Raw genomic sequence first — 23,494 nt, 5'->3', positions numbered from 1 at the left:
TTCATTCCACTCCAAGCAAATTAGTAAAAGAGACTATTAATAAGTAGTTTACATTATGATGTTATATGAGAGAAAATACTTCTGGTTATAAAACAGAACTAGGAAATTTTACCAGTGACTTTACGACAAACTGGAGCGAGGCTGTAATCACAACCCTCCTCTCCACCCTGGAGGCTGAAGTCCGCGGGACACTTCCAGTGCGAAATCCTCTCCAGGAACTTCTTCTCTGGGGTTGCAGCATCCTTGTTGGCCAGTGTTGGACAAGAGTTTACCTGTATCGTCCAAGCAATCCTTGTCGGACTCTCCTGAATGATGTTTGTTGAGCAGGAACAGACAGCTGAAGTGGAGCCACTCAGTGTTATAGAAGTTCCAAGAATAATCTGAAAGTTATAGAGAAACATTAGTAATATGTGTCTTCTAACCCCCTAAAATTCTCTTACAATGAACAGCATAAATAAATAATAACCTGAAAGTTATAGAGAAACATTACTAATTTGTATCATCTTTAAGCCCCCAGAAATTCTCTCACAATCAGTAGTATAAATTGCACAATGTTGTCAAAATACAAATACAAAAGAAAAAGCATTAAGAGTTTTTCTTAACCAATACATGACATCTTACTGATGGACTAATCATACAATAACACTAACCAGTAAGTAACGTAAGACTTACCTCTGTGCCTGAGAAATTCCCAGTGCTGGAATCCAACACATCCATGTGAACTGAGGAACAAGCAGGCAGATTACGAATGTTTGTGTTAAATTTTGCTGCTAACACTTCCCCATACTTTGGAGCACATTGCATGTTTATATTGTTATCTCCCTTGAACTTTACTTTCAGCAGCAACAGCAGGTCTGGTACACTGGTTTCTTCTGGTAAGGCACAAGTTGACTGGGCAGACCCTAACAAAAATAAAAGTCAATCAATCACTTAATAATTAATTATACAAAGGTCACCTTCTAAGTGTTTACAACTGATGATTAATTATACAGTCACCTGGGTGTTTTTAACCAATGATTGGTCACCTTCTGGGTGTTTCTAACCAATGATTGGTCACCTTCTGAGTGTTTCTAACCAATGGTTGGTCACCTTCTGGGTGTTTCTAACCAATGGTTGGTCACCTTCTGGGTGTTTCTAACCAATGGTTGGTCACCTTCTGGGTGTTTCTAATTGATGATTAACTCTACATGTAAATGCAGGGAACAAGCAAAGAATCTTACCATTGAGAGAGTGACCTTTCTGGCATGTATACGACACTCTGCTCCCGTAATAGAACATCCTCGTCTGACTGTAAACACCACCATTAGACGGAGCAGTGGGTGTCGAACACTCCATTTCTGTCAGAAATTCATTTTACAATGCATTTTCATTTCTTAAAGTTATTATCCCTGTAAAATCTCTAATGGCTGTAAAATCACTGATCAATTTTCACCGAGTCCTGGGCAAGAAAATACCCACTAGTCCAGAACCCACCTAAAGAGGAATGGCATGACTGATAGTCAACTCTCTCTCAACCATAAAACAAGACCTCATGGAAAAGTTATGGGTTTTTTTCAAACCACAAAAAATTGACCCCATGAAATCAATACTGTACATTTTTTCTTGTCATGCCATCTCTTGTGCTGTTAGACTATAGGTATCTTATCCGTAAGCTCTGAATTTTCAAATCTCATTCTTGGTAACAAATTCCGTAAACTTATTCAAGTGGGACAAAAATTTGTCCAGCTGATTTGATACAACTCTAAATCTTGCATTATTGTATCACAATAAAATCAACCTGGATAGAAAATAAGGCATATCTATGAAACATATACAATGTAAAATCCTTAGTTTAGGGCAGGACAGACAAAATATCACAGCATATATCTCTCCCCTCTCCCCCAGACTTCCACTTACCTACACATATAGTACTGTTACCACTCCAGACTCCATTTCCTTGACAATTTCTGACCTTTGACCCGATTAAGCGGTAGCCACACCTGCAGCTGTAGGTGGCGACCGACCCGTAAGAAAGGCCAGTATAGTTGACATACCCACGGAATGGCTTAATAGGTTCCACACACATCTTAGCTATAACAACAAACAGAAATAATGCAATACATACAATAATCACTCCACATTAATATCTCTTATTCCCGTCTATTTACTCTTCCAACCAATCAGAAACATGTTACACACAAAAAACTACTGTATATTGGTCATTTTGGCGTAGTGGATGTTTAAAACATAATTTCAAATCTTAGCATTTCATTTTTTGACATGTTTTTTTTAAACAAGTGTATCATTTGAAATATAGAGACAGAAAATTTCACACTTTCATTTTGGGTGAATTTTCCTCATCCACTAAAAATGTGAGCATTTCCAGTGAACTAAAAATACCCAATACACTACACAAGAAATAGTGTGGTCATTTTTTATGTAACTCTTTCTTTACATTAAATAAAACCACATACGAAGGCACACAGCTGCATTGTCGCTCCAGAATGTCGTGGAGTTGGTGCTCAACACACACTGTCTCTGAGAGGACCCATACAAGGAGTAGCCATTGGAGCAGTTATAGGTAGCCACCGTTCCAAGCTTCAACACATCATTGTCGTACGAAACATAGCCATTCTGCAGCGCTGGCAGAGTTTCACACACTTGATCTTGAAGAGAAATACAAATTATATAACTACTGTAATACAGAATTATATAACTTCTGCAACAACAAATTATATAACTACTGTAATAACAAATTATATGATTTCTGCAACAACTAATCGTATGAAATAAATTATGCAAAAACTACTCTAATAACAAACCAAGTTTGGTATGCCTTTGAAGAGGCAAAACTAAGTTTTCATACAGGATGATACGTTTGAAAATTAAAGAAAAATCCAATGATAATCTTTGATACCTGTGCAGTGATCGATATCATGTGACCATGTTCCATTGGCTTGGCAGAAGACTGTTGTAGAATTCCACAATGGCAGGGTTCCATAGGGACAGTAAATAAAGAGGGCCGTGGGGTGGATGTATGAGTAGTCAGACAGCATTGTCGTGTTGGCGTAAATTTTCCCTCCATTTGACACATTGAAGGCTGGGCATGTCACTATACCAAAAATGCACCATGAATACTTCATTGACAAATAATTTACAATTCAAAGATTCCTTTCCTTTCATTCTATATGTGTGCTTTCTACCAGATATAAATTTGACAAAATGTAAATTAATTATCTGATTGTTATATTATCGAATGAAATGCAAAAATGGTATTGGTACACTGCAAAGTTTGGTCAATATCATTAATATCAGTATGTTAGTAATACCTATACAGGTTTTGTTTGGTCAATATCATTAATAGCAGTATGTTAGTAATACCTATGCAGGTTTTGTTTGGAATGATGGTTCTTTGGTCGACGACAATGACTTCATTCCCTCTGTATAGTTTATATCCAGATCGGCATTCACAGACATAACTGCCGTCCGTGTTACGACAAGTGTGGTCGCAGGTCTCGTCAATTTCACACTCATCAATATCTGCAACATATCTCTACAGTGTAAATCACATTTTAAATCTACATCATTATATACTGAATTCTAGTATATAAACATGTTGATCCACGTATTAAATGTATAGAAATTTGTTTCAATGTCTTTTAACACTGCTAACTTTTACATACAGAGTACATGTAGTTTATTTTATGTGCATTTCAATTCTAGAGTTGTCCCCCTTGCATTATTACACTCTTTACCATGACATGTGTTGGAGGTTTCATTCAGTTTCTGGTAGCCATGGGAACACAAGCACTGGTAACTCCCCATTACATTTCGACACATGTGTGGCTGACATAGTTCTCTGTCCTCACATTCATCAATGTCTGCGGGGAAAAATAAAACAAAGGAAATTCCTTTAAAAAATCAGCAAGTCTCCTTAACGACATATGTGATGTTTCTCATATAATATATATTTTTTGTGACATTTCACATATAATTTATTTGCATCCTATCTCGTTTCTACAAACAATCTTGGGGTATATTTCCAGGTCTGTTTTAGAGTTGTTGCAAGTAAATGTAAAGTCAGCCCTTACGTATACAGTAAGTTGTATAAATGAACATTACTTACTGTAGCTAGCAGAAAAGGAGAGAAAAATCTTATGAACAATCGGGTATCGAACCCGGGACCCTCATATTACTAGTTAGGTGATCTTCACACTAAGCTACTCTAACCGATATACAAAGTATGGTAATATTACTACAATGTAGAATTTAAACCTATTCCAAGATCATACAAGAACTCTTCATATCGAGATGAATTATAAAAAATAGTTTTCGAAAAATACAGAAATGTCGCACAAGTCTTTAAAACAATATCCTAACAAACCTGCTTTATCTTAGTAATTTTGAATACATAATTTCACCTGAAAGCTTATTGACATTTTTCTTTTCACAATATTTCCAATTTTCAAATAATCACTTCCACAGATTCTGAAGTTAAATGTTTAAATAAGAATTGTTCTGTCAACAAATCAGATTGTTACTTGCAGATTTTTACCTTTACATGAGGGTAGATTTGACGGGTATGTCCCGTCCCAGTTACACCGGACACTCCGGGAACCATCCAGGTAATAGCCCGCGTTACAGAACACCTGAACTGAACTCCCACCGACAGGCTGGACCACATTGGTGTTGCCATTGATGATTGGCAAGTGAGGACACAAGGGAGCTGGAGACAGAGAACCAGATAATGATTTGTCTGGAGAACCAGTCAACCTGAATGCTGAAGCTTATACATGAATTAACAGGTGTAGAAAAAATTGTGAGCGAGACACTACACATTAATGCTCTCTGTTCAAAAATAGACCACAACAGCAATTAATTGTGATTTCATGATTATATAGCAAAAATGTGTTTTTACTCTGTGCATCTAGTTTATAATACTAATTTTCAATGCAGTTTAATTTTGATGTTTTTCACTGAAGAAATAAAGTGTGGAATTACAACTGCAGTGCATCAAACCGTGTGTATGAGAAAACACAAAGAGAAAAGAAACTGTGAAAGAAACAAAGAGCATGTAGAAATATCAGCACGTAGATATATCAGCATGTAGAAATATCAGCACGTAGAAACATAGAAATATCAGCACGTAGAAACATAGAAATATCAGCATGTAGATATATTGGCACGTAGATATATCGGCACGTAGAAATATCGGCACATAGAAATATCGGCACGTAGATATATCGGCACGTAGATATATCGGCACATAGAAATATCAGCACGTAGAAATATCAGCATGTAGATACATTAGCACGTAAAAATATCAGCACGTAGAAACATAAAAATATCAGCACGTAGATATATCAGTACGTAGATATATCAGCACGTAGAAATATCAGCATGTAGAAATATCAGCACGTAGAAACATAGAAATATCAGCACGTAGAAACATAGAAATATCAGCACGTAGAAATATCAGCATGTAGATATATAGGCACGTAGAAATATCGGCACGTAGATATATCGGCACGTAGAAATATCAACACGTAGAAATATCAGCACGTAGATATATTAGCACGTAGAAATATCAGCACGTAGAAACATAAAAATATCAGCACGTAGATATATCAGTACGTAGATATATCAGCACTTAGAAATATCAGCATGTAGAAATATCAGCATGTAGATATATCAGTACGTAGAAATATCAGCACGTAGAAATATCAGCATGTAGATACATTAGCACGTAGATATATCAGTACGTAGATATATCAGCACGTAGAAATATCAGCATGTAGAAATATCAGCACGTAGATATATCAGCACGTAGAAATATCAGCATGTAGAAATATCAGCACGTAGATATATCAGCACGTGAACATCTATACTAACGTGCACAGTGAGGCTTTAGTGATGACCACTCCCCGTCCTCCTCACAGATGATTTCTGAGGCGTTGATGAGACGGAAGTTCTCTTTACACCGGAAGTAAACTCTCTGCCCATAGGACGGATCAAAATCATTGATAATTGATCCATTCTGCAGTATGTCTATCTTGGGACATCTGATTTCTGTTAAAAAGTAAGTACTGACAATAAAATGTTTGATTAAACAAAAGCAGCTATAATGCTGCGAAATACACCCCTCCAATACATTCAATGATACAGTAATGATAAAGATCTAAATAAACCATTCTTTGGTCTAAATCCAAGAATATCGCTAAAATGTTAGTTGTGAGATAGCTTTGTTAGACATCAAATTGAAGAAAGTCTTTACTCTAATAACATACATAACTTGAGAGGCAAAATTATTACTGTTCAAAATCTACCCTGGCACCAACACCATGGGGGAACATGTACACCGAGTCTAATTACCCTAGCTTTATTACTGACTACCTATCAAAGTATGACCTTTGACCTTGAGAAATAGCAGGTGTCTTCCTCTCACCATGGGAAACATGTGCACCAGGTTTGATTACCCTAGCCTTATTAGTACTGTTTCAATCTTGTTTTATGCCTATAAATTACCTATGTAACTTTGACTGTGACCTTTGACCTTGAAAAAACAACAGGATTCTTCCTCAAATCATTGGAAACAAGTTTGATGATTCTAGCTTCATAAGTACCGTTTTTAGCTGATCCTAAAGGTACCAACAGATGAATGAACAAAAAGATGCACTGTGCCATACTATAATATGACCCGTCTATGACAGGCGAATAAAACCTAGACCAGATCAAGTTGTCTAATAGTCATAATGATGCTGCATGACTTCACTCACTTCTTAAGTCAGTATCAGGTTTTATAATGCCTTATATACCATATAAACAGAATTTTTAGTGAGGATTTAATTTTGTTGCATTATTGGCAAGGATGTTGAGATCGCTAAATTTGAATATCGCTAACTATTTATTCTGTATTGGATGTAATATTCATCTTTCTTGGATTTATAAAGTTGCTAAAATTAGCTCTTGCTAACTATATATACCCAATTCTATGGAAAAATTGCTGAATTTGTGTTTTGCTAAAAATTCTACTTTAACATATGGTATATTTGATGGACTTTACACGATACAGTTGACCTACTTTCACACACTGGGACCGAGCTCCACTGGCCATTTCTCTGACATCTTGAAACCAATTCCCCGCGCGATCGATACCCCACATCACACCGATACGTCACGATTCCGGTATAATACGAGGAATTTGAGCTCACAATTCCTCCATTCTCCGGTACAACAGGCGATCCACAGTTTATTTCTGAAGATGTACCAAAACAAGGCTGTCATGTGAGAATTTTTTTTAAATAATCCTGTTCAAAGTGAAACATCTCGACAAACAATAAAATCGGGGTACATGTGGTTCTCTTTTCAGTTACATTTTGTGATGTTTTCTTTTGATTACAGAAATCTCCATTATCTTTACACAAAGCTTTAATCATCAGTATCCATATGACAGTCAAAACTACACAGCATTGACATACGTAAGACATAACAATGACATCTCCACATCCTATTGGATGACCTACTTTTACAAGTTGGCAGTGAGTCTGACCAAGATCCATTAATATCACAGACAAGAGTTGGGGCCCCTTCCAGCAGGTAGCCAGTATCACAGGTAAATTTCACGAAGGTACCATAATCCACATTCAGACTGCTTACATTCAGATTGTTGGACAAGTTCTCCAACTTTGGACAATCTATAAATTAAAAAAGTCAGCAAGATATTCAAAACGAGCAGCTAACTTAAACTCATGAAATAGTACAAGGTTACTAAAGTTCAAATTTTATAATTTGATTGCAGGAAATGAAATGGTTTCTGCTTCAGTGGCATATGCAGACCATGGCAGACACACTGTCTAGCATCAGTCTATTTGTCAGTCATCGATCTGTCTACAGTCTGTCTAGCATCAGTCTATTTGTCAGTCATCAATCTGTCTACAGTCTGTCTAGCATCAGTCTATTTGTCAGTCATCGATCTGTCTACAGTCTGTCTAGCATCAGTCTATTTGTCAGTCATCGATCTGTCTACAGTCTGTCTAGCATCAGTCTATTTGTCAGTCATCGATCTGTCTACAGTCTGTCTAGCATCAGTATGTCACAGCTGAGTCACAATTTTACTTTTGAAGATATTTCACATACCTTGTTTGATCAGACTTAGAAAAATTAACCTTTTAATTCTCAATCAATAACTATCTAACTTTGATGCCAAAAACAGATTTTTTAATGTCCTGAAATTTTTATCATTTCTACTCCGCTGTGTTGAGTTTGCATTCACTTTGATACAGCAGAAATTCAAAAACTAATCACCTTATTGCATATTCTATTTCATATTCTGAAAGTTTTCCTTATAGCATTCTATCTGCTCTTTATGTACATATTCATTATTCTACCCCCTAAAAACATACTGAGGTCTCTGAACCTTGAAAGTCTAAATTGAAATTTGAGTTATCTCCCTATTTAATACATTGGTATGAAATTTTTCACCATTAAAGGGGCAATTTGAACTGAAAATTTTAATAACATTTTATTTTTCCATTTGTTCATAGTGCTTAACTTAATTATTTCTAATGCTAAACCAAAATTTGAATATCAGTTGTTGAGTTATAAGTGATATACAGCACTCAGAATTATTTGTTATGTAAACAAGGCTCATGCCATGTTTTTGTTTACATATAGATTACTTAAGAGAAAATAGCATGTTTAAAACAATATGAGATGTGCTAAACACTAGAAATTATTTAATTGTGTTTTCAGAATGAACTTGTAAATTGAAAAACTCTGTTAAACTAAACTTTTACTAGTATATTTAACCTATGTAAACAAAAGCATGGTATGTTTACATTACAAAGAAATGTGAGCTCTGTATCCCCATGTACCTCAACAACAACTAACATTAAAATATTTGCTGACCATTAGAAATACCTTAGTTAATCATTCTAAACATTAAAAATGGAAATATAAACATTGAAAATTTTCAGCTCAAATCGTGTCCATGTCCCTTTAAATGGTGGTGCCAACAAGATACTTTTTTCTAAACCTGACTGTCACACTAGTTTGTCAATATTCGCAAATAAGATTTGCAAAATAAAATTATCAAATAAGAGTCATAAAGTCATGAATAAAGACATTTGCAATACTGACCATATGATATAGTTGCTCCCCAGCCTGGCCTTGATACAAGGTCATCAGAGGTAAAATGAATGATGAAATGGCCTTGACGTGAACGCTGGACAGCAGGTGTTTTGGTCCCAGAATATCTGTACATCACAGCATCAGCTTCCTCTATGGAGGATCCATTGATTATCTACAAATAAAGATATTCATGAATACCATACAAGCATTCTACACATTATAAATCAAAGATTCTTGTATCAGTATATATTTGGTATCTACATCTATGACATAACCTCATTATGATAACTGTGTCTTTTAAATTATCACTGCTAAACAATATCATAGCATTTTAAAAAAGCACAAAACTCATATAATCTATAACAGTCCTATGATTTTGCTATATTTTGCATCTGCTAAAATTGAAAGTGGAAAAAGGCAGATTGCAATATGTATGTTTTAAAGACTACTTTATATGGTGGTTCACTACACCAAACCTTTAAACTGACTCACTAAAGCATCTAAAATAAAGTAGGATTTTACTGTTGAGTGATACAAGCTCTGTTATTTCATACATGCATGATTTGTGGGGTTTTTTTTCTTTTGGATAAAAAAGGTGTTTTGTTTGCAAATAAAGATTTATGAATCCAAATTTCACCCCGATTTGGTGCATGAGAGGAATATCTTAAAATAAAACATGCCTAAAAGACTCGTATAGACATTCTAATCTTTTTTTAAATAAAAGAACATCTATCTGAGTCTTCTGCATGTTTTATTAGATATTCATATCAGTTTTATCATAGACTATAAAATCTCTTATTTGCAAACAAAACACCTTTTTTTTATCATGCCAGACAAAAAAAACACAAGAGTGTAGGGATCCACTTTAGGTATACCTTAGCAAATTCAAAATACCAAAGTCTGTTTGATTTTACCAGAATTTTGGCATTCAGTAAGTCAAATAATTGTAAATTAAGCCATTACCGTCAAAACATCGAAGTCCACTTCGGTATCGAAGTTGTCGTCAAACACAATTGTGAGTTCCCTGCCTCGGGGGTTGTGAATTAGCCACGAACACCGGAGGTTGGATGGATATGTGACTGAGGCTCCCACTTTGTAACCAGGAGATGAAATAATGGCTGCTTCCTTGTTTACAAGAATATCATTGCACCCTTCAATCAAAAATTGAAACATATAAACTTTATAGTGGTTATTTTTTTTCCCTGAAAGATAAAACCATATCAATTCCTAAATCAATAAATCTAATGAAATAAAATTTATAAAATTCAATAAGAAATTCTTTTGCCTTGACAACAAAACAGACAATTCTTTGACTGAAACCTTGATTTTTCAGTTTCCTGTTTTTCCTAATGCACAACATCACCGCACTCAAATGTAAAGACAAAGCATTAACCTCCCCTACTTACCTGCTTTGTATGAAATGTTGAATCCTCTCCCAACTTTCTCCCTGTCAGACAGGAATCTGACAAAGAGACTGTGATCAGTGGAAATGATGACCGGAGGCAAGGTTTCACCGGTGTACCTCCCAATCAGGGCCGAGTTCTCAGAGTCGCCATCCCGAACCTCGATCCAGTCTCCAGCCCCCAGAGAGACGTCCTCAAACTATTCATAAAACAATGTAATCAATGACTCTTGTCCTCCAAGGGCCATAACTCTCATAAAAGTGGATCACGCATGACATATATATTTGTTTACTACACTTACAGTTTCTCTCTCTGACATTAATACCTCCTAAGTATAATTAAAATAAGCATGAAAAACAAATACCAACCAAGGGGCCATAACTCTTGTAAAAGTGAATTAATCGTAAAGTCAAACTCAATCCCTAGTTGATCATTAGAATGCTACCTAGCAAGATCAATATCAATATATCCAAAGTATAACAATGGAGTATAGAAAACAAAGTGAGACAGACTGACTAGACAGATGGATGGACAGACAGACAGACAGGCACCCTATAACCTCCTCCAGCTTTACCAGCAGGATAATGGAATGCAGAATGCTTCTAATCTTCTGAACACATTCCCAAAGTGTTCTTTCAGATTTCTCTCTCTTTTTTTTTTACTTTGCTCCAATAATAAAGTGGACTTAATTATTTACACTTTGTACTTCTACGAGATCATCCTTACTTACTTATTTTAATTTCTATTTTTGTCTTGTGTACGCAGAATAAAGATAGCTTATTCAACACAAAAAGGCTTGAATTTTAAAACACTTTTCACACCATCATCCTTCAAACCTATTTACAGGTCAATTAAACTTGCAAATTAATATATACTTCAGCACTTCAACGATAATCTCCAAAAAGCAATTTTTCTCTTTAAAAAAGTTTTTTTCTTACTGCGTGAACTTGTTGGTGTACTTTATGAGCTATTTATAATATAGGGTTACATGTGTGACTCTGATCTATACTGTTTTGCAGTCTTTTGACATAATTTACGGTCTGTGAAATTGCAGAAATGATATGAAGAAAAGTTAAATCTGGGCAACACCTACCTGAAGTGAGATCAGATTTTGCTGAGCAGTTATGTTCCAGTCGCAGATGAGATTGTTCATGTACTGAGAGGCCCTGTAGCCAGGGGAGGTTATCCACTGGTTCTGGGCTGTAGCATTGAGATGCCCCCCACAGCCATCAACAGCAACTACAAAATAGTCCATTCAAATAAATACTTCACTTCTATATTCCTATACATGTTTAATAAAGTTGTCAACTAAGATACAAGAAAGAAAAAGAAAAGGAAGGAAAGAAAGAAAGAAAAGTACCAAAAGAAAGAGAAGAAAAAAAGAAGAGAGAAAAGAAAGAAGAAACAAAGAAAGAAAAGATATTTTATTTTCTACACAACAGGTACTACAATTGTACTGTACAAGAAATCAATCTCCCATTGACAACTGTTAATTATTGCTCACAGTAATTACAACACAAAGTATATTGCAATACATTTGACAGGGTTGTAGAGCTTGCATAAAAAGCCTTGTCATGACAAACAGCAACATCAGTCACGACAAGTGAACATGGAGGGAGACAAGAGCAGAACATGAGGTGTGTCAATGCAAAGTTTGTCACCGGTGTGCAGAGGCCCATGTTCAACACAGACATTAAATACATTTACACAAAACTTCAAATCTGTACACTTTAGTTCAGTGTTAACTGTAGTATTATAGAGATCAGATAAAATGAGGTTTTTCATAGACAACAGATTAGATGAGTTTCTCCACAGACAAAAAATAAAATGAGATTTTCAGACAACAGATCAAATTAGTTTTTCTGTAGACTGAAAATATCCTATTATTCTAATTACATAATTTTTTTGTATATATATTGAAATCTGTCTGTTTTCTGTCTGTCACATTCACACTGTCCAAAAGAATCCTCTGGATAAATTTCAACCAAACTTGGCACAAAGTATCATTGGATAAAATGAAGAATAGCAATAATTTAGATTAAAGCATTCTGTTAAACCTGGGGCCACAATGAAGCAATAAAAAGGGGTTAAAGGGCTGATCCTTCTGTATTGAGATATACTTTATATGTAACAACTTTACAATATATATAGTCTTTTGAGCCACAGAAAAGTGACTGTTGTGGTTTTTGTTTCATGTCAAGGTCATTTCAAGGTCACACTTTTTATACCAAAGCATCTTGAAATTCCATTAGTGATTACAACAGATAAAAATTACTTATATTGGTGATTCATTTTGAATTTTGTCTAAATTTGCAGCATATTCACTATGTATGAACATATTCATGTCTGTCTGTCTGTCTGCACAGCAGCTAGAACTATTAAACATTGGCAATCAATGAGGTATAAAGTAGACTGAATCTCCCTGATCATTTTCGATTTTTGTACATTGATAATTACATTTCTGTCATATTTCTACTACTGAGATTTTTGGAAGCTAGGTTTTATATGATGACACTGGAGTACTAAGATACATAGTGGCATAGAATAAAGTAGGGGTCATGCAAGAAAGACAAAATGATTTTTCTTAATTTTGTCTCTAGCAAAACATCAGAAGTAGGGTATTTCAAATCACCCCCAGATGGTACACAAAATGACTATACCCTCCCTGTTACATAAATATTCAAAACTATAGATATAATTTATGACATATACTAAATGCTCAATCATCCATAAATCTTTCCTGTGAATTGTGACAGAATGTTTATTTCTTCAATTTTCTCTCTCTTTTTTTAAAACATCAACACATACACCATGTTGCGTCTGATTAATGTAAGAAAGCAATAGATACACAGCATGTTCTGTTAAAACTCCTAATGTTGCGACACTCCCTTTAATGTGTAGAAGAAAACAAGTATGCAATATGCTTTGTGGCAGAATGGATTAACAGGACCAATTTTCACTCCGACAAGTTCAAAAGAAAATCTTAAATATCTGTGGCACTTAGGAAGCATCAAATTAAGCTCTACGCCCAAAATTATAATGGTGCTATCTACTTCTTGAAAGGATCATCTTGATGGCTTCCGAACAGAAACTTGATAGCAGCAAAGAAAACACCTTGGTAAAGAAAAGTTTACACCTGATGAGTCTAGAAAAATAAAATAAATAAAATGGTACTGCCTAACTAAAAATGACAGGTGTATGTCACACACTGGGGTCACTGGCACCGACCCATCATGGAGCCAGCGTGTACGAGGCAAGACTATAATAATCCCTACCTCCTAACAAGAATTCTCAATCTGTTTTCTGCATTCACAACAATGGCTTTCTCCACCAGTGGAATCGACAGTAATTGTCAATTCCGAAGAGATTTACAAGATACATGCAGAATGTTTAGGTGTGGCTACAGATATGTAAATCTCTCTCTCTCTCTAAATCTCTCTCTCATCACTCAATCAATTTACATTTTCCCACATTTTAATCAACAAACTTTCATGTACACTATGTCCAAAATGCATTAAGTCTAACCACACTAATCATCTTGTTGTGCACTTTCTTTTCATTAAAGATGCTTTTTTTCTGGGAAAACAAATCTGTTTCAACACTCAGGGTCTTCATACAAAGACATTTCTGTTTTTAATTCATAAACCTCAAGTTTTCATCAACAAGGAAACTTTAACTGTCAGAAACCACCAAGATGCAACTGGATCTAAACAAATCCCATTTTCACTTTCGCAAAAACATCTCCACCTCTCTCTAAGAAAAGCTACCTGTTATTTTAAGAGATTTATAACAGTCAAACTGTTTTTTCATCTTATCTACGTTGTTTTGGGTGGACCGAAAATTGAGAAATTGATAATGCTAAGACTGATGTCAATCTTTCACTTCTTGATAGAGATCTAAATGTCAAACTAAATATTACTATATCCACATTGTTCCATCATTTTTCTTGCAAGTATTCGTTATATACACCACAAAGCAAGACTGTGAATTTCTTCACTTATTAAAGGCACCCCGGTATTGTTTCACAGGAACCTTTAACTCAAATTTTATGTTTGCATAAAAAATGTACAATTGCATGTATAAATATTAGATGTGTTCCATTAAATTTTCCACACAATTCTGCATTCTGGCAAGCCTTTCATTGTTCTGCAACATATCCCCTGCAGATTCTCCCTCCAGCACAACCAAGATGTACTTGGCAAATATTTATACAACTCAGTGATTTTTGGGTGGAGCTGCTTATTTCTTGCATGCTTTGGTAATCGATCATTGACGACAATAACACCACCGATTAACACCAGCCTTTGTTATCCCAAATCAATGTCACCTAACAGCTCTCATGTGGTGACATAAATTTCAATTTAAACAACCCCCTCTGACTCCCGTTTGGGAAAAATGTTCTATTTATAAAGTTTCAGTGTTTGGTTTTCTTTTGTTGCAGCTTCTGTGGAAATTAGCAACAATATATAAATCTATTTTACATATTGTTGCACAAACTGTACTTAAAATCCCACATAAAATTCACCAAATTACTTCTTTTTTTTTTAAATTCACAAAATTTCAAAACATTCCTTGAAAAGGTAAATTGTATTTACTATTCTTTCAAGTATATAAATCATCTTTTAAAAAAAGGGGGGGGGGGTAGGGAGGGTCATTGAATATTGCATATGACAGATAACCTCAGATTAACCCACATTGAGAGACCGATCAAGGGGCCTTTTTTTTCTCCTGTATCACATCTGATCACCCCAAAGCACTTTGCATTTTGGGCGTACTTAAGCAGAGGAATGCCTGTGTCAGTCCTGACATTAGTAGGGTCTTACACAAGATAAGAAATCCCTGAAGCTGCCCTATCATTGAAGAACACTCAGCAAAATGTCATTTGTTGCTAGTTCCTGGAAACAAATTATTGATAAGAGAAGCAAAACATATTGAAAAGACCCTGGGTGCAGGTTCAGATTGATGGGGGGAAAACAAATTGTCATTGATCAACATATTTTCACACTATTCTGAAAATATTTAGGAAATTCTCACGCCCTGTAAATTAAATTTTTTAAAAGCTTATAAGCCTGTGACTATTTGTTTTTAACCGACACAAGTGACTCGAAATTCCGATACAAAAGTTCTACGCTGAGTATTTCACTGGTGTGCCAACAGATCACCAATGCAGCAAAATTTCTATGTATACAAAATACAGTAATAAGAAAAGGGTGGGTCAGAAATTACACTGCACGTTTCCATGGTAAACTCTGAGGTATTCGAAGGAATGCCATAACACACTGCTTTCCGTGTCACAAAATACATTCACATAGCAAATGCACTTCTAAATCTGTCCGCCATCTAAAGATCTTAACCAAAAAGACCCAAACCATTTCTTCAAATCAATCCTTGAAAAAAAACTTGAGAACCGTCTTCGTGTTAGTTCCGCATGGATCTGAGTTTCACTAACTAATACAGAGAATCAATTACGGCACTCTTTTACGATCGTTTTTAAAAAAAAAAACATCTTTGATAAATAAGTCATTTTAAAATAATCTGTTTCATTTTTTAAGAAAATAAAAATCATAGAGATGTCAATGATTGATGGATTTAAAACCAGAATCTCCAAAAACTTCCAAATGATATTTAACACCTATTTTTTGTACTTGTAGTACAGTGGTGATTAGGTGTTAAGATTTGTTGTTGATTTTGTACAACAATTTCGTCCATTTTAAGTCTGTTTACATAATGACCAGCATTTAGGTGAGTCAAAGGCTTATAACAATATTCAAAGAACAAAAATCACTAGTCTTGGAGGACATTTTTTGAGGGTCTTGTATCTACTACTTTTTCCTGATAAGCTACATATATGTAGCAGAGAGACTCAGATAATTTTCTATATATATTGATACTTTTTGTCATTCGATCCATCAATACTGCAATTCTCATTAATGACCACTCAACAAATTTACAGTAAATGCAGACAAAAAAACATCGACAAAAGCAAGAGATTGCACTATTCATAGTGAAGTAGGTCCCCTGAGACCAGTGAACTCAGTTATCAACATCCGTATCACACAATGAGAATTTTTAGAATAATCTCTCTCCACAGAAGCACCTGCAGAAGGTTTATTAAGTCATTCAATAGCTTTATCAATATTATCAGGCATTTTAAATCTCTATCAGCTTATTTTTTATTAGACATTTCAATAAAAACATGGTCATTACTAATTCATTAACGGTACATATACAATCATCTCGATCCTCACTCTCCTGTACTTTTGCACACAGAAAAAAAAAAGAACCCCAACTAATATTTGAGAAAAGTTTTAACTTCTGGGTGGTGCATTCAAACATTCTGCAAGTAATCTGTTAAACTATCTACATATTTGATAATAACCTAGACTTTATCAGCATCTCTGTGAACTAATGACTACTCCCCCACCAAAGCAGCATCTAATATGCGGCTCCAATATAGGACACTTCCTGACCTTGACACTGGGAGGTTCCCTTCTGAGAGTAAATAAAGCATTAATTACTTGCTGAAATAGACTATTTCTTTCAACTTTAATTTTTTTTTATAGAAGTGGGTAAAATACGGGAAATAATCAGTGAGATTTTCAGTGGTGATAGCTAGGTGTTTCTCTAAACTTACGAGTGTCAGTGTGTCTGTACAAGCCAGCTGCATTTCTATACACATGATTCATAAACTTTCACTTTGGAATTTTAAGGTACCTAACACTGTATATACTTTATATTTTACTTTTATACAAATCATATATTTTGTCTTGAAACTCTTTAGAATCCAGAAAAGATCTGATGACTCACAAGGCATGCTTCACTTCTAACAAAAAGTAAGGGTTCGTAGTTAATTATTTTCAGCATCAATTATAGGCCTTTTCTTTACATTTTGTGGTTGTTGCCATAAACTTCTTTAAATTTTGCATCATTTCATTTTTTTTCACCACAAACCTTCACACATAGTTGTCATTAATACTGACTTTTTATTAACCGAACTTCATAAAACGAGCCGTCTCTCCCTTTCTGTTGCAGTCAATTCTCTGTCATGTAACCATCACATTAGGGCATCAGACACACCCAAATTTTATTGATACCAGAAGATATCAAATGCACTTAAATCTCTCCACATCAAGTGTGTTCAACATCCCTGAGGTATAAATATTCCCCTGCGGACGATGAAAAAAGCTTGCTGCCGATTAGGGCAACTCCCTCTAATTAAATTCCAACTTTTGTTTACACAGCTAGGATAATTAATGGAGGGGCGTTTCATCAAGTAAAGATACATAATAAATCATTACACAAAAATAGTGGTAAATTCAGCAGCAGTTGAAAGAAATGTGTAGAAGCCAAGCTGTACCAGTACGCTGCCAGTATTTTAGGAACATCAATCATTTGACATATATTCTAGGCAAACAGGGTATTTTATGAGGTATAAAATCTAACTTCTCCCAATAAAACGACTAGATACATCAATAAATACACAAAGACAGTAACTGTGTCAAATTGAGTGAATATCTAGATGAAACTTTAGAGGTTGCAGAAATCCTTCCCGTTTATTATTCACATGTTGGTATATACAGGTAACACTGATATTGCCCATTTACTTTTTGTATACACCCGATTTATAAATCATTTGTACTTATTTCTCCATATGCTGCATCTACATGTAGTTTGTAGTTCATCTTTTCTCATATTTATTTCTTTATAAACCTTCCTTCCCCCTCTGGGCCCGAAATTGGAATAAATTTATCTCATCTTATCTAGAGCTTTTTATAAAATGATAAGTTCCTCCTCTTGTGATCTGTTATATATAAATTTGATGTCTTACATATTTAGAATATAGTTTTATTTTTTGCTTAACACACTACAAAGGATGCATGAGACCCCATCACTTAGTCAAATTTATAATTAAAGATTGTTTCTGATTTATTAAATAATTGTGGTTTTCCGGCAAACATTGTCAGTTTGTGATCAAAATAGAAATTTCAAGAAACACTAATGACATCGTATATGATAGGTAAATATATATTTAAAAATTCACAGTTAGAAATTCCTTCGAGATGGAAACTGCTAACACGGTCAACTAAAACCCCTTTATTATGAAAAAACTGAAACTTCCACTGAAGACGAAAAGGCACCTTGAAGACCGAATCATGTGATTGATGATCATTAACTGTGTTAATTAAATATTGTGATATATTTGTAACATACAAGCACCTCATTCACAGATAGATTTCTGTCATCCATAATCAGATTTCTCATCGCAGAGATAAAAGATGTATTCAAATTTGGATGAAATAAAACAGTATGTTTTCGAGGAAAAAAAAGGAAACCAGAGATCAAGATAGCTTTGTCTAACAAACACAAAAGGTCCCGTGAAATGTGATTTAGCATGTTTTTATGCAGATTAGGAGATTCCTGCTACAATTATCAATTTTTGTCACACCTTGCTCTTTAATGTGGTAGAGAAAACAAATGACACTTATAAGCTACAGAACTCAAAATACTTGTGGTCTTCCCCACCAGGTAATCCCTCTACATCTATATCCTTCATCATATTAATAAAAACTCCTAACAAATTACAAACATTGACAGTTTATCACTACATAAACCAACAACAGCCACAGTAAGACGTGGAGTCATAATGATTTTTATTCCCGTAGGAAAGGAAATGTAGAAGAAATAATTGGCTATTACCAATAATGCTCAGATAACACATCAGGGGAAAGTGTCATGAGTGTAAAGTGGAGGATATGTACCATAATATTTTGAAATTGAAAATATAAAAAAAAATTGTTTATTTAATGAAAAAATGCAGTTATAGTAGAAATTCAGGAAGAAGAAATTGACACCCCTTGGACATTGGAACTCAAAATCTATAGACAGGATGCCTTGACACACATAAACCCTGGATCTAGGACTGTCACAGAGCAAGCTACACAATCAAAGGGGCAAAAAATAAACTATGGATATTTATTTTTCCATTTCTTTCCACAGTTTTAGTCTGCCATCATGAAGATGCTATTTCTCCTTAAAATAAAACAATGTTTACCATTCCAGTCTAAATGCAACAATTGGTTTTACTCTTCGTAAATTGATGCCTTTGTTTCATACTGGATGCCAGTCTCTTAAAACTTGAGTTTGTACTCACCCGCAAACCAGATGGCATTGAAACCTGCCATTTGACTGTCCTGGTCTGCATGAAATTTGACTAGGAGATCGTTGGACGAAGCGAGGGGAATTATGGGTAGACTGCTTCCACTGTAGTTTCCGACCAGCGGATCCAGCGTGGAGCGACCGTCGTAAATGCTGACAACATCATAGCCATTCTCTATGTCAAAAGCTTCAAACTGCAAAAATTTCAGTATAATAAATATATCTACCAATAAATACAAAACATTTTCTCTCCCCTATTACAAATGATTTACATCCTACAGATTTAAACATTATATACTGGGAAATTTTCTTTCCTGTTTCATTTTCAGTGTTTTGTAAGAGATTTATTCCATCAGTTTAATATAGGACTAATATTGAATTGAAAACTGTGATACCGCAATGAACAGATCCAATTCAAAATGAGATGCAATCAATTTCACTGTACCGGGGTGAATTTGCAACAAGGAACATTTCTCACTAAAGAGTGATTCCGAAATTTGGCCCTTCAAAATCTTTTACAGCTGATTTGGCCCTTCAAAATCTTTTACATTTGGTTCGACTTTCAAACCTCTTTTACAACTTTCTGATGTAAGATTTGTTCTGATACAAACATAATCATACTCACTTGTAAATAGACTCTTGTTCCTACAGGTGTATGAATGTTCCATTGACAGGATGAGAGGGGTGGGTAAGGATGAGGATAATGTGGTGATTGGAATGTTCCATTGTTTCCCTGATATCTATTGCCACAATAACCTGCAGAAAAAGTCACATCTATCAAGCCAGCTATCATTTTCAAATCTGCCACTGTAAAAACTGTTAAGAACAGAGCCAGCCAATCAGAAATGCAGTCTAGTACTTCACATCTTATGCCATTTTTCTTTGAATGTGCATGTACATGTACCATAGTCTCAAAAGTTTTAAAAGCTAGATGTCTTTGTATATCGATAATCTAAGATCTGAAAAGCTGCCTTGTCACATTGATAAAGCCATTTCCTGCCGCCAACACTAAAAGACTTCCTACAAGATATTTTCAGTGATATGATTTTTCAAAGACTTCTTTAAATTTAATTGCATGGGGATTTTTGACAGAAAATATCATGGTACCTTATGTACAATTTTTACTGCACGCTTAACACAGGTTAAATTTCCTTTCAACATCTATCAAAGTATGTGTATCTGATTAATATGAGTTCCTCTCATCATACAAACTATTTATTTACTCAGGAAAGTCTTCAATCATGTTTCACCCCAAAATTGTATCAAAAATGTCACCAAGGTCAAACAAAAACTACAATATACACACAGCAATCTTAAAATTTCATTCCGCAGTAAATAATTCAAATGGTTTTGATAATTTCTCATAAAACACCTATCTCGTAGAGCCATACGGTGATGTATGCACAGGTTTTCCTTATGCTAATAAATAATGTACAAATTAATTCATTCTTGAATAATCAAGAATTGTGGGGTCTTGTTACTTGACAAACAAAAATGGAGCATGTCAAGTGTACACGAATTATAATGGGTTCAGGTTGAGGCCATCAAATTTTAGTAGAATCTAATGGTGCAAGTATAATAATAAAAAAAATTTTTTTTAAAAAGTATTTAAAATCAGTTACTCGAAATATTTTTAAAAAATTGTTGTGAATTCAGATTGTAGGTAACAAACCTTGAATAAACTGATATACGGTACTTATACAACACTAAAATTTTAAGTTGATTATTTATCATCTACATGCAAGGACAAGTGTTTCCTCTGATATGTTTCTGTGCTCAATCTTAGTTCCCTCTTCATATCAAATAAGCAATCCAGTACACTATTACTGGCCACAAGCTTTATTCATTTCAATTAAAGTTTGACAAGTATACATTTTCCAACCTAACTATATAAACAAAAGTTGAAATGGTAGTATATAGCATTTCTGGTGGTGTGGTCCACACGCACAAGACCACTTATACGCGATTCTGGAATTGTACTAAATAGGGAAATGATGTCCTATTTGTATAAATTAGAGCTCACACAAGTGACATTTCTTAAGCCTGACTGTTACACAACAATCATACATTAAAATCTCATCTTTTTACATGAAAACATTCTTGAATTTTTCTTTTCAAAGATAAAAGATTCTAATTTAAAATCCACTAAAAGAGAATGCAAGGAAATAACAAGCACTCAATGCTTTGAGATCAAAATTTCTATTCTACATTTTACAAGAAGTACACAATTTCCATAAGAATACCACATTGACAAGATACAGTTCTTAACAAAGAATGAATTTCAGCACACGCCCATTTTTGGGCTCCTGTATAGACAAAAGCTATAGAAAATCCTCCAATTTTACGTGTTTACCTTGTACAAGATCTGGATACTATAGAGAGGGGTCAGACCACAGCTTTTAAGACTGGGGATATATAGGGTTTCTCTCTCCTATTAACTACGAGTTCTAGAAACAGACCCCAGCACATCCTGGTCATTAATTTACGCAAGAATTAAATATCGCTCAAATAAAGTGCACACGTCACACAGAAATTGGTAGTAACACTGAGCTGAGTAGAAAAGATGACATAATCTTTAAAAATCAATATCTAAGCTATATCATGACTAATTACCTACTGCACTGAGAATTATTCAGTCTGCTTACTATAATATAAAAGTCTACATCCAGGTAAACCAGAAACTTTGTCACAATCAAGTTTGGATTATATTAATCATACCTATTACTTCACAGGAAGTGATTTTTTTTTTTTAACTTTTCATATTTTCACCACCATTTCCATAACCAAAATTGGGCACTAGCCTTGGACCACAAAAAAGTTACTCCAGAATAGCCATTAAATTCTTTTGCCACCCTGTTTTCCAGAGTCCACAAAGAACTAACTTCAATAAAGACTAATACAAAGACTGCGGACTATATACTATCGCCTGCTGATGAATTCTAACCCTGAGGTGACAGAACGATAAATTGCTTATTCTCTATGGTGATCCCACATTTCAAGGTTAATAAGCACGTCAAATGTAAAACTAATTTTTCTAATGATGTTTTAATGAGAGAGCAATTTTTTGCTCTATAACTTTGAATCATTTCTCATTAGAAATCTGAACTTTTGTGCAACATTTATATTTATGAGACAAGTTTCACCTATATCCCATGCACCGTTCTTTTTCATTTTTATAATGACCATGTACTTATTGCATGATTTATAAATTTCAAAGCCTTTCGTATAGTTACAAGCATTAAATTCATGATTTCCACCTACATATAATAAGTCTGTATATATATAGCAACACAGACCATGCTGTTTCATGACTGAACCAGTTATACCACAAACTACCACTGCACTTCATCATTGATACTAACTAGTACATAGTACTCAAAACAAAATTTTTATAATCATACACATTTTTATTACACAATATCTTTCTCTTGCAATCAGAAAACCTAATTTAAAGACAAATTCCTTCAGTCCTTCCTACCTGAACAATTTCTTTCATCTGATTGGTCAAGACAATCGGCAACTCCATCACACAACCAATCAGAACTGATACACTTGCTTCCATCTTGGCAGCGATACTGCTGTTCGGCACATGGCATAGTTTGGCACACAATTGGCAGTTTCGCTTCACACGGTCCTAAGGACCAGCGATATTTACCAAAGTCAGTCACACTAAATACGTTTACAGAAGAACACAGCTTGTGACCTACAAAGCAGGAGAAGATTTGGTCAGACATGTTCTGAACATGTAAGAAATGCTACATCCATCAGACCATATGTTAATTATGTGCAGTCATTAGCAATTAAATAAGAACTGATCAACCGATCAT

At 34.7% G+C, this 23,494-nt stretch overlaps 1 protein-coding gene across 10 annotated transcripts in view; it reads right to left on the bottom strand.

The window, feature by feature from the left end:
* The window catches only part of LOC125672273 (uncharacterized), a 92,068-nt gene that overhangs the window by 47,279 nt on the left and 21,295 nt on the right, over positions 1–23,494 (bottom strand). For 9 of the 10 annotated variants that reach the window (XM_056163916.1, XM_056163920.1, XM_056163917.1 and 6 more), the window contains exons 6-24: positions 23,146–23,370; positions 20,293–20,423; positions 19,663–19,861; positions 11,605–11,750; positions 10,515–10,710; positions 10,072–10,259; positions 9,118–9,280; positions 7,503–7,673; positions 7,061–7,234; positions 5,872–6,048; positions 4,535–4,705; positions 3,735–3,860; positions 3,361–3,519; positions 2,897–3,091; positions 2,454–2,645; positions 1,897–2,070; positions 1,221–1,337; positions 673–902; positions 113–380 (exon numbers count right to left, since the gene is read on the bottom strand). In XM_056163916.1, the coding sequence (XP_056019891.1) occupies positions 113–380; positions 673–902; positions 1,221–1,337; positions 1,897–2,070; positions 2,454–2,645; positions 2,897–3,091; positions 3,361–3,519; positions 3,735–3,860; positions 4,535–4,705; positions 5,872–6,048; positions 7,061–7,234; positions 7,503–7,673; positions 9,118–9,280; positions 10,072–10,259; positions 10,515–10,710; positions 11,605–11,750; positions 19,663–19,861; positions 20,293–20,423; positions 23,146–23,370 (3,402 nt within the window). Of the gene's footprint in view, positions 1–112; positions 381–672; positions 903–1,220; positions 1,338–1,896; positions 2,071–2,453; positions 2,646–2,896; positions 3,092–3,360; positions 3,520–3,734; positions 3,861–4,534; positions 4,706–5,871; positions 6,049–7,060; positions 7,235–7,502; positions 7,674–9,117; positions 9,281–10,071; positions 10,260–10,514; positions 10,711–11,604; positions 11,751–19,662; positions 19,862–20,292; positions 20,424–22,020; positions 22,141–23,145; positions 23,371–23,494 lie in introns of those variants that run through there. The other variant, XM_056163925.1, reaches the window with a different exon arrangement.

The sequence above is a fragment of the Ostrea edulis genome, chromosome 4, assembly GCF_947568905.1.
Source record: "Ostrea edulis chromosome 4, xbOstEdul1.1, whole genome shotgun sequence".
In the NCBI taxonomy this organism is placed as follows: Eukaryota; Metazoa; Mollusca; class Bivalvia; order Ostreida; family Ostreidae; genus Ostrea; species Ostrea edulis.
This window is presented reverse-complemented; position numbering and strand designations above follow the sequence as displayed.